Below are 11,996 nucleotides of genomic sequence, written 5' to 3'. Positions count from 1 at the left end.
GTTAAAAGCTTGAATTTCGAGCAAAAACTGTCTAGTTGTGCCATCTTCAGGTTAAACACTGGGATAAACACAATTATAATATATAATATGATTTACTACATCATTTGTACAATATGACATAGTCACTCTGCCACCTTTTGTCTCCGTCTCGTACATGCTCCCTTAAACACCTTATCGAGTTGGAGTTGGAGTAGTAGCGTTTTGCAACTATCTATACCGATTTTCAGGTTAGTGATTTATTAGCATAGCATTTGGTTAGTTTATTTAGCATAGATTATCGTAGTATAGAAATTATTTAGATCATAGTTTTCACTGCTGCTGTCAATCAGTCGGACCACGCTCAACCCTCTCCCCATTCGCAAGTGCAATGTTTCTCCAGGCAATACCCCCTTTTGAGCGCAGTTTTCAAATATTAGGTGGAGAGTCTCGGTTCCTGTTGAGTTCACTTTAACAAATACTACACCTAAGTTAGGGATATTTGTTGAAATTTCAAGGCGAGCCTAAAATGCACTTGCAGGTGTATTTAATTTGACCGTATCTAAACTTTTGAATGGTTTGAATGGTCTCATGTCAAAATCTGAACAGCATGCTAAACAGGACTCTTAAAAGACCCCGTAAAGTGTGCTTGTTAATGTTTTCTAATTCATCTTATTCTCAGGGCATTGAATCGATCCCAATTGGACTGTTCTGGTTGTCTTAGATGTTTAGGACATGCCTGGTACAGTCTGTCTGTTTTTGTCCGTTTCTGTCTGTCTGTATCTCTCTCTCTATGAACTCATTAAGCCTTTTCAAATGGGATGTGAAACATCTTCTGAGACAACCAAAACAGTCCAGCTGAGTGATTTAATGCCCTGAGAACCTTGAAAATTGAAGTCAGACATTTGTTTCTATAGCGTTATACTTATTTTCACCATTTCAGTGAACTTTTGTTGTTTTTTGGCATGTGGCCAAAATGGGGCTCAGTAACGCACTTGGACCTGACATGAATCTCTTCTCCCCCACTATATAAAAACCCAATTTCGAATGATACGACAAATCATCTTGAAAAATAACCCAACAGACAAACAACTACACAATCCTACACATTCCCCACCCCGGCACCTACTCCAAGCAAATCAGCACAGGTAAAAGTAAAACACCATCTATAGCAAAATAAAGATTTATCTCAGAAAAAAACAAAAACACATCTTGCCATGAATTTAAAAAAAAACACACATAAATGAATAAATCATCAAAATAAAAATTAAACTGAACTGGAAATTCTTACTGAGGCATTATCTGACAATTTACAGTGTTGACAAAAAAACATGAAGGGAGTCCTTATCTTGTCGAATGAAGAACTTCTCTGACCCAGTCAGTGTAGGTAGTAGGTAGGTGCAGCTGGAGACCTCCACCTCAACAATATTAATCTCCTGCCAAGCAATGACGTAAATGCAATTAAATGTCTCTCCTTGAATGAGAGGTCAGAATAAGAAGGGCACACTCTGAAAAGAGCAGTCAAGGCATCAGAATCAATCTTCCTCCCAGCTACATTAGATAATGTGTCAAATAAATCAAACCAAAAATTATTCAAAGAAGAGCAGCTCCAAAACATATGTAAGTAATCCGCTTCAGTTTTTTGACATTGATCACATAGAGACACTGTATCAAACATCTTTGCAAGCTGGTTTTTAGTCGTAAATAACCGAGATTGCCCCATTCATTGAAGAGAACGGCGGCGGTTTTGGCAAGATTTGCGCTCTGGGCGAACAATCCCTTGTCACACTAACCCTAACCCTGCTCACACACATTTGTTTTACTATCCCCGTGGTGACATCCCATTTATGTAATGCATTTCCTAGCCCCTTACCCTAAACGTAACCATCACAACTGATTGCCAAACTGTAACCATTACCCTAACACCAACCAAAACCCAATTCAAACCTAAACTCTAAAACCAAGTCTTGACCCTCAAAAAGAGGTCTGGACTAGTGTGGACCACCAAAATATCCCCACAAGGACGGGTGGTGGACCGGTAGTTACCACCAGGATAATAAAAACCTGGAATATGGTCCCCACCATGTAGCAAAAACATGCACACCTACACACACACACACACGCACGCACGCACTATATATATCGCCACCTACTAAGGCCACCCCCCCCCCCCACACACACACACACAAAAATGGGCTTGCCACCAAACTCCATTACCAACACATTATTTCATTGCATATAATCTCAAACACAAAAACATAACTAGAGCAACAAAAAAACTAAATCAATACATAAAACAAAATAAATAAAGTATAAATTGCAACTGCTTGAGAAATCCCTGAAGGAAGCAAACAAATTAATAATCATACGCTAACTTTAGAAACTTATAACTTGTAACTTTATAACATTAAAATACTGTAAATATTAGAGCTGTTAGCAGATTAATCACATTTTAGAATTTTGATTACCGGTAGTCATGATTAATCATGTAATTATAAAGGCTTTTTATCAACATTTTTTGCCCGCCAAATTTGAAGAGCATCTGTTATGTGTTCATTCTTTCGACGTTTAATGTTATGAGTACGTCTTCAAAATGTTTTGATCCACTGCACACTGGCATGCTCGTCTTTTTCTATGAAGTTTATTACTTGCATAATTTAAAACAATAATTTAAAACAAATGACTCCAGTAGTTTCACTCGAACAAATGTTCTCAATGTCATATGTAAACATACAACAAATAAATGCTTTATTTAATTGCATCAAGTTTCCATAACATGTTAATTTGCAGAGTAATTAATTAATCTAATTAACGCGTTAAACCGACAGCCCTAGTAAATCTGTTCCTGCAGTTAACTATTTTTCAACCAGTTTTTTCCCCCCCTAGTTTAGAGCTGGCATTAACATTAACAACAACGGGTGTTCAGTGCAATCGAACTTGACTTTTCTAGCCTTTTTTGTTGCGAAATCATCAATGACATCATCATATGAAAACGGAATGTTTACAATCATTGACATTGCACACTCAAGATTGGTGAATAATTTGTAAAAAAAAAAAAAAAGAAGAAGAAAGAAATATATATATAATAATAAAATAAAATAATAATATAATAATAATAAGGGACCAATTATAGATTTTTGAATTTTTTTTAGTGAGGAATCGGCAGGAGGACAGCAATATACAGGGTCAGTGCTGGTTCTGGCAGGGCCACCACAATTTAGTTCCTCCACCTGAAAAGGCTTATCATTAGTGATGCACCAAATATTCGGCCACTGAAAATTTTCGGCCAAAAATGGCAAAAATATGCATTTTCGGCATTCGGCCGAAATAAAATTAAAGCCAAAAGAATATGGCCAAAAGCGGATGTTGTGGTGACGCAAGCAAAAAAAAAAAAAAAAAACCGCTGCAAGCAAGCATCTGTTTGAATTAAACACCAAACGCTGGGGTGAGTGTCCGCCTCGCTGCTCGCTGGAGTTTGTGAGGACCGGCAGATTCATTGTGCACACCATGTCGAAAAAGAGAGCGCTGCCGAGCCCTACTGCACTACAGGTGAGAAACTCTTTCTCCTGCAACAGCTTTTTTTTTCTTTGATGAGAGCCCCTCGAGCGCTTCCACTTTTTAACTTGCATTCTGGTGGCGGTGTTAAATACTTTAGCTAATGTTAGCATTATTACTATCAACAGTTTTAAACAAGTAAACACTTACCACTATCTCCGGCTGACTACAGACCTGTACAGGACGCCGTGTGTGACTCAAAGCCGAATGCGAAGAAATTCATTTATTTATTTTTAAATGTAGGTGAATATGTGAATGTGCCGATTTTAAGTGTGCCGTACTGTGTCCCGCTCCAAATAGCCTACAAATGCGAACTACTGTACATTGACTATAAAGTGCCAGAAAATGCTCAGTTGCTCACCCCGCGTTTGGTGTTTAATGTACCATTCGCCAACATGTCTGTGATGCGGACGCATTTCAATTTATATTGTGCTTTGTTAAAATGCCAGTGCTAAATAGGCCTAAATATTTTATAATAATATTATAATTTTAGTTAATTATAATAAATGCAATGATAACAAAAAATTGGCATAATTTTTTTTCGGCGTTTCTGACTTATTTTCGGTTTTGGCCCAAAATTTTCATTTTGGTGCATCCCTACTTAACGTAGAACCCTGATGTCACTAGAATGTCCTTTTTCCATCTACACAACATTGCATGTCTTCGTTCCTCCCTCTCCAAGACCACAGCTGAGTTCATTCTCATTCTTTCTCTTAACACTTCCATACTTGATTACTGCAATAGCCTCCTGTTTGGACTTTCTGCCAATCTTCTTTAATAACAGCAATATGTTCAGAACTGCTGCCGGCCTCTTCACTCACACCCGCTTCAGGGAACATATTACCCCCATCCTCCAACAGCTCGACTGGCTCCCCATCCAGCACCGCATCCAGTACGAAGTTCTTCTATTGACCTACAAGTCCCTCCATAACATGTGGTCTGACAAGTCCACATTTCAAATTGTTTTGGGAAAATGTGGATGTCGTGTCCTCCGGGCGAAAGAGGAAAAGAACCATCTGGAATGTTATGGACACAAAGTTCAAAAGCCAGCATCTGTGATGGTGTGGGGCTGTGTTAGTGCCAATGGCATTGCTAACTTACACATCTGCTAGTGCTAAGGTACTATTAATACGAAAAGGTACATACAGGTTTTGAAGAAACATATGCTGCCATCCACGCAAAGTCTTTTTCATGGACACCCCTTTCAGCAAGACAATGCCAAATCACATTTTTTACAACAGCGTGGCTTCGTAGTAAAAGAGTGTGGGTACGAAAATGGTCTGCCTGCAGTCCAGATCAGTCTCCCATTGAAAACGTGTGGCACATTTTGAAGAGTAAAATATGACAAAGGAGACCCTGGATGTTGAACAACTGAAGCTGTGCAACAAGCAAGAATGGGAAATAATTCCTCCTACAAAGCTTCAACAATTAGTATCCACAGTTAATGAGTGTTGCTAAAAGAAAATGTAATGTAGCACAGTGGTAAACATGACCCTCCCCCAGCTTTTTTGGAGCTCGTTGCAGCCATAAAATTCAAAGTTAATCATTATTTGCTAAACGTCGCTGGAATTGGGTTTGTAAGAACTGAGCACTTTTGGTCCATCAGCAGTTACCTCCCACTAGAGTGCCTCATTGCAGAAGAGAAAGGGGTTGGGTTAGTCAGACGTGCCAGCCAGCATGTGGAAGATGGCTCACTTGGCGCAGGCATGACAACTTTAGCGCAAGCACCTTGTCACGAATGGAAAAGCCTCACAATGTCCTCTGTGGTATATAGTTCAACCATCAGTAGGCCGGGAGCAAGCTCCACTCCTCAGGATGTTTTTTGTTACCTTTTTACTATGATGTCCTGTTATCTCATACCTTGGGCCATCACAAGTTGATAGGGACCACCCCCAACTCTGGGCCGTTTGGTCACAGAGGCCAAAAAACACCCCTTTTGGGAAAAGCTTCTGGCGAAATTGTGGAATTGCAAATGTCAAGGTACAGCAACTGCATAAATGGTCAGAAAGCTCTAAAATTTTGCATGGTGTATCCTGACACATGGGGGAACTAGCACAAAATCAATCATGGGCTTCCTGTATTTCAATTCTCAAATATCACCCTCAACATACCCTAAAAGATCAGAAAATGTCTCTCTGCCTGACAAATTACCGTCAAAAGTGATCCATTTCAAACATTTTATTGGACATCTCACTGCCTCACATGTATATTAAAAACGTCTCACATTTGTAACCTTCAATTTAAGTCCAAGATGAGCTTTCTATCTAAAGTATTAATTTAACTATGACTAAAATACAAATTGGCCCAAAAAAACCGGAAAATTCCTGATTTACCATGCGCATTTACCTGCACGCTGGCAGCCACGCTTCCGTCAGCCTGCCCCAGGGCAGCTGTGGCTACTTAAGTAGCTTACCCCCATCACAGTGTGAATGTGTGAGTGCACGAATAATGTATCCATTCCATTGTAAAGCGTATTTGAGTGTCTTGAAAAGCGCGATATAAATCTGATGAATTATTATTATTATGGATTTCATCATCCTCATCTGTTTCCTCTTCTGCCAAGACATTGACAAGGGCTTTGGGGATGACGTCACCCTCAAACCATAGTGCTTCTAACTTGCCAGTCTCTGTGTTCATGTGAAATGGTCGAGAGTGGGTGGGATCTCTGGGTAGTGCTCTTGAGCCCTCTTCCAGACACATACAGTGCCTTGCAAGTTTTTCAACATTTTGGCACTGTACGACCACAAACATATATTTCACTGGAAATTTGAAAGTTAAACACAAAGTAGCACATAATCGTGAAGTGAAACAAAATGTATATCTCATTTCAAATAAGTTTTACAACAACAAAAAACCCTGAAAAGTAGGGTTTGCAAAAGTATTCATCCTCCCTGAATTAATAATTTGTCGAGCCCCTTTTGCTGCAATTGCAGCTTCAAGTCTTTTGGGGTATGTCTCCATCAGTTTTGCACATCAGGAGGCTGAAATGTTTGCCCATTCCTCCTTGCAAAACACCTCCAGCTCAGCTTGGTTAGATGGAGTGTGTTTGTGAACCGCAATCTTAAAATCTCTCCACAGATTTTCTATTGGATTTAGATCAGGACTGGGCCACTCTAGCACATTGATGCCTTTTTTTTTTCTTCTTTACTGAGCTGTCTTTTTATTCATCTGTAGATAAAACCAAGGTTCAGTACCTGGAGAGTTAAAAAATAATAATAATTGATATGATACCTGGTTTAAAACATTTTAGAGCCACTGGAATATTGTATACATTTATGAATTATGAATAAATTATTGTGCTGCAAAAGATAGACATATTCTATTATTATTGCTGATCTGTCTTTTTATTCATCTGTAGGTAATCTGGATTTGACGGGTCCGAAGCAGGTCTTCAAAGCGGAGAACAATCCCTGGGTCACTCCCATTTCTGACCAGTTCCAACTGGGAGTCTCGCATGTTTTTGAATATGTTCGCTCTGAGACCTACAAATAGTATGTATAAACACACTGTGACACATATAAATTCATATAATCAGTATATAGTTATGTAAGTAACTAATTTATTGTTTTGAATCATTTGTCTAGCTGCAGTACATTTTCACCACCATGCTAAAAATGGCTACTCTGACATGCATTAGTTAAAAGGGACAATTTGTGGAATCTCAGTTTCTTGCAATGAATTATTTACTTTTGATATTTGGCCAAACTATGTACTGTACAGTGGAACCAGACCTTTTACATCATAATTCCTCACTGTCTGACATGTAATCAGACTAAACTTTTCTTGCTTTGGGTCAATGAAAAATAATTTAGGTAATCCTATTTGCTAAATGCCGGAATAATTAGATAAGGATTTTTTTTTAAGACAATCTTTGATTTTTCACAGGGCTGTACACTTAACTCTTTGACTTGAATTTTGTGTTTGGACTATAGAAACACACAAATGAAAGATTGAACTTTCATCTTTCATCAGAAAAAAAAGTTTTTTTCTACCTTATTCCGTTTTTCAGTAATCAACAATAGAAAATGGTTAGTTTCACCCAAATGCTCTGTTTTGGACCAAAATACGGAGAAATCAAGCTTTTTGTGAAACGATATTATTTCATGCACTCTAGTGAATTTGACACCTTTTTTTTCCCATGAATGATGCCACAAACACCTAAACAATGCTTTACTTCTGTAAAACACTACCACCAACAATGAAAAAGTGTTTATTGATAGCAAAATAAGTTTATTTACATTCAACAATGTAACAATTTGGCAAACTATTTACAAATGTGTGCAACTGTGGTACTATTTACAATTATGTGGATGTTTCAACTACAGTTTTTCTTTTTGTGTAACACTCCCCTGCGTGCAAGGAGACGCAGCAGGATTTGCACAACAGATTAGTTTCACTGCGATTGCCCCTTCGCGTGCAGACGCTACACTTTTTTACCGGCCTTTTTTTCCGGGGAATAGCAAGTATATACTGCAGTGTGTGTTTGGCCATGTTGCCATCAAGTCTACTATCAGGATCATGATACGGTTACGTTACGGTGGTGTTACGTCTGGCTTCCTCATGTCCTTCAGTTCCTATACCGGGTGGTAGATGTTCTGATCCATCTTATCCACTCCATTCATGGTGGTCATAGCCGCCACGTCAACGCTTCCAACTTCGGCGTCAAGCTCAGAGTCACCATCATCATCATCGTCGTCATCAATGTGCTCTTTAGCATTGGTCGATGCTTTTCGACTACTCTTCATCGTCCGATTGAACGTCCGCCTGTGCAGAAGTGCTCATTTTCCGCCGTTAGCATTGCTAGCCGGTGAGGCTTTACGACGTGATCATAGCCGCCGCGTCAACGCTTCCAACTTTGGCGTCAAGCTTGGAGTCACCATCATCATCATCGTCGTCATCAATGTGCTCTTTAGCATTGGTCGATGCTTTTCGTCTTTGAAAAAAATGCTCAAGCGTGAGCTGCTTGCAACCGGTCGCCATTTTCGCTTCATCAGCCACTCTCCCCTCAACACTCTAGCTCCGCCTCACGTCTTCTACTGAGGCCTACCCAATCTTGTCCAAAGAGAGTCATCGCTGCCATCTAGGGGCCAAAAATAGTCATTATGCTAACTAGATCTGCTTGATACTTTCAGCACAGCTGGCCAAGGCTTTCCTCCACCCGTTTCCAAAAAAAAAAACAAAGAAAACATAGTGAACGTCTTTTAACGACTTTGGCACCCCTCCGTAGGATTTTACTAAACGTTATTTAACGTTTTTGGCAGTAAAAGAGTTAATGGTGTGTCTAGTTTTCAGAGCGTCAGCTCTGCTCCCGTTCTATTTACAACAAATGTTATTTAAAGAAGACTTATGCGGAAGGTTTAGATCAACAGTCCTTGGAGCAGTGCACTTTGAAACTTTGTTTGATTAATGGAATTAATTGGATTATAAACATTTGCCGGTGTCCGGACTCAAGTAGGCTCTGAGGTAGGATGGCTCAGCCCAAAACACGAACATTCTTACATCTTCTGCTCGACTACGTGCTGTTGTAGGGAAATTTATGGTGTACAGTCATTTCAGCTTTCATTGGTTTTGCTATGTGCATTTATATTTGACCCGCTCTGGCAAAAAGGTACACTTGTCGGAAAGTAAAATTTCGTGTAATTGTCCAAAATAGAGCTGGAGGTCAAAAATGTTGATTTTGAGATCTAAAATAGCCTCCTTGAGGTCTCTGTTTTAATTTCCCAGCAGCATAAAAGTTAAAATTGTAATAGAAAAGTATGAAAATGCGCAGTTATTAGGACAAGTGCATCATTAGCCAACGTGTTTATTAGCCGACTTAAGCTAGCAACGCGTCTCGGAAACCTGCCTCGAATAACCCTGAGTTCCTCGCCTCTTGAGTCTTTTCAACGGTTCTTCAGTGTAAATGATGGGAACCAAGACTTTATAGAGCCGTTCAACCCCCTAGTAGCCTCCGCGCTGACCGTTCGCTTTTTGTAAATTTGGCTGCATTTGCGGGTTGATTGGCCGCAGTAAGCTAGGGTAAAATATAATAACCTATATCCATCCATCCATTTTCTGTACCGCTTGTCCTCACAAGGGTCGCGGGGGTTGCTGGAGCCTATCCCAGCTGGCTTCGGGCAGTAGGCGGGGTACACCCTGAACTGGTTGCCAGCCAATCGCAGGGCACACAGAGACGAACAACCATACTCACAATCACACCTATGGACAATTTGGAGTGTCCAATTCACCTGCCATGCATGTTTTTGGAATGTGGGAGGAAACCGGAGTACCCGGAGAAAACCCACGCAAGCACGGGGAGAACATGCAAACTCCACCCAGGAAGGCCGAAGCCCGGACTTGATCTCACAACCTTTGCACTGGGAGGTGGACGTGCTAACCAGTCAGCCACCGTGCCGCCCATAATAACCTATATTAAACCCAAAATGGGGAAACTAATACTAATTAGTGCCAATACTGCAGTTGTGCTTAGCGTTTATCATTTTAATTATAGTACATCTCCATAGGGCCATCTGTCAATTACTTGACAATGTTACAACCTGCTGTATCTGTGTCATGTCATGTCATGGCAGAGCAGTTGTGTGGGTGTTATGAAATTTCAGAATGTCTCCCTCACAGACATAGGTAGATATTTCAAGACAAAATATTTATTTGGTTGTTAAATTTCAAACTTGATGGATGGGCAGATGCTCCACAGACCAAACTATTTGAAGACAAACATTAACAAATGTTTTTTCAATGTAACGTCCCCCCCTAACGAAATTCTATTTTACTCTCCTCAGTCTCTATGGCAGACACATGCAAGCCAACCCAGAACCTCCAAAGAAGAGCAATGACAAGAGTAAGAAGATCAGCCGCAAACCACTGGCAGCCAAAAACAAATGAAAAGAGTAGATGAATGTCATTGTTGCATTAACTATCCCAGACTTATAAATTTTATATATATATATATATATATATATATATATATATATATATATATGTATAATTGTATTATTTTACTTTGCAAGAAGGCTATGTCATATGATCTCTTTCTTACTCAATGGCACTGTATAGGATGTTTTCCCCCATGTGTTCCTCTGTTACAGGAAGTTAACTTTAATTGTTCTGCCTTTGTCATAAGCTTTATAAAGGTAAACTAACCAAATGATATCAACCACCACCCCCCCAGCCTGTATTTTGTTGTGTTTTACCATAAGAGGGACGTTTCTGGGTGGAAAGGCAATGTTTATCCCTCCAGCCAATCACAGAGTGTGTGGGGGGGGGGGGGGGTGCGTGTCACTGTAGGCAGACGCTATGAGTGACTTCAGGGCTGAGTACGGTCAGAGGCAGGGGCCGTGAACGTAGAGTATGGGTTGAGCCATTGGAGGAGTCCGTTTTGAATTGTTTGTTTACAAACAAAAACGGTCTAAATATTGGACTCTACCTTCATACTTTTTCTTTTGAATTTCATTTATGAAGCACACTTTAACTATAAAAATGTGGAATTCAAATCTTCTCTTCTTGGTGTATTCAATTCATTAGTAGTGCACTACAATTTTGTAACGCCTAGAATTCAAATTCTTTATTTGGGGACCTTTAGCCAGATATGAGATTAAAAGTGATTAATTAGATTGATTAAAAATCCTTTAATTAATTAGATTAAAAATGTTAATCGCCTGACAGCACGAGTTTAAAGGAAACATATTCATGCTAAGTTGAAACATCAAGCAGGAATGCTATTATGCTCTTTAAATGAATTGATTAAAAAGGCCTGGTCTGACTATTTTGGTCAGCTGATTATTCGTAATAAGAAAAAAACTTTTGTTTGATATCATCAACTCTATTGTAAATCCTGTTGCTCCTTCTATTCCTGTATTTTGCAAAGCTGATAGTAACACATTTCTTAAGTGCTTTATTGGCAAAATCCAGGATCTTAAAGGTCTCTTTATTGAACTTTTCAACATACTAAAATAGTTCTCAAATATATAAAAGACATGTCTGTGACATGCAGTCATCAAAATTGACTTTGGATGTAATATTTTTGCCTTCCCTAAATCAGCCAAAAAACGCTTTGTTCAAAACAGCCTGTTTTAGGGGTGTGTCACTTTTATGTAAATAGCTGCCTAGGCCATACCCTTCTCTCTTGAAGGGGGGCAGTGATTTCGGTCATGGTAGCCATGTACGAATGAATGGAAATGACTGGCCATGGGATCAGAAGAAAATAAATTTGAGAACTATTTTAATATGTAGAAAAGTGGCATAACATTTTACCATAAGAAAAAGTAGCATAACGTTACTACAGAGAGAGACTATGTTGTAGCGTTAGTTTGTGATTGTTTAGGCAATGGTTATTTTGCCGTAACCGGCAAATCTCCCGCGAACGTTATTTTGCCGTGAATGTCTCCCAATTTGCCGTGAATGTGCACATTTAGGCCACTGCGCGGTCGCAACATGCAAGCGGTCTCGTCAAGAACACTTAGCGGCCG

General features: G+C 39.5%; 1 protein-coding gene across 1 annotated transcript in view; it reads left to right on the top strand.

Moving 5' to 3' along the window:
• Positions 1-10,690, top strand: part of rsu1 (Ras suppressor protein 1) — a 29,227-nt gene extending 18,537 nt beyond the window's left edge. Inside the window, exons 8-9 of the mRNA XM_086065869.1 lie at positions 6,890-7,022; positions 10,311-10,690. Coding sequence (XP_085921995.1) covers positions 6,890-7,022; positions 10,311-10,413 — 236 coding nt within the window. The 3' untranslated portion in view covers positions 10,414-10,690. The remainder of the gene's footprint in view (positions 1-6,889; positions 7,023-10,310) is intronic.
• The last annotated feature ends 1,306 nt before the right edge of the window (positions 10,691-11,996 follow it).

This window comes from Leptonotus elevatus, chromosome 21 (assembly GCF_054856555.1).
Source record: "Leptonotus elevatus isolate MCC_2025b chromosome 21, RoL_Lele_1.0, whole genome shotgun sequence".
Classification (NCBI taxonomy): domain Eukaryota; kingdom Metazoa; phylum Chordata; class Actinopteri; order Syngnathiformes; family Syngnathidae; genus Leptonotus; species Leptonotus elevatus.
Note: the sequence above shows the minus strand (reverse complement) of the source record. Positions and strands in the feature narration are given on the sequence as shown.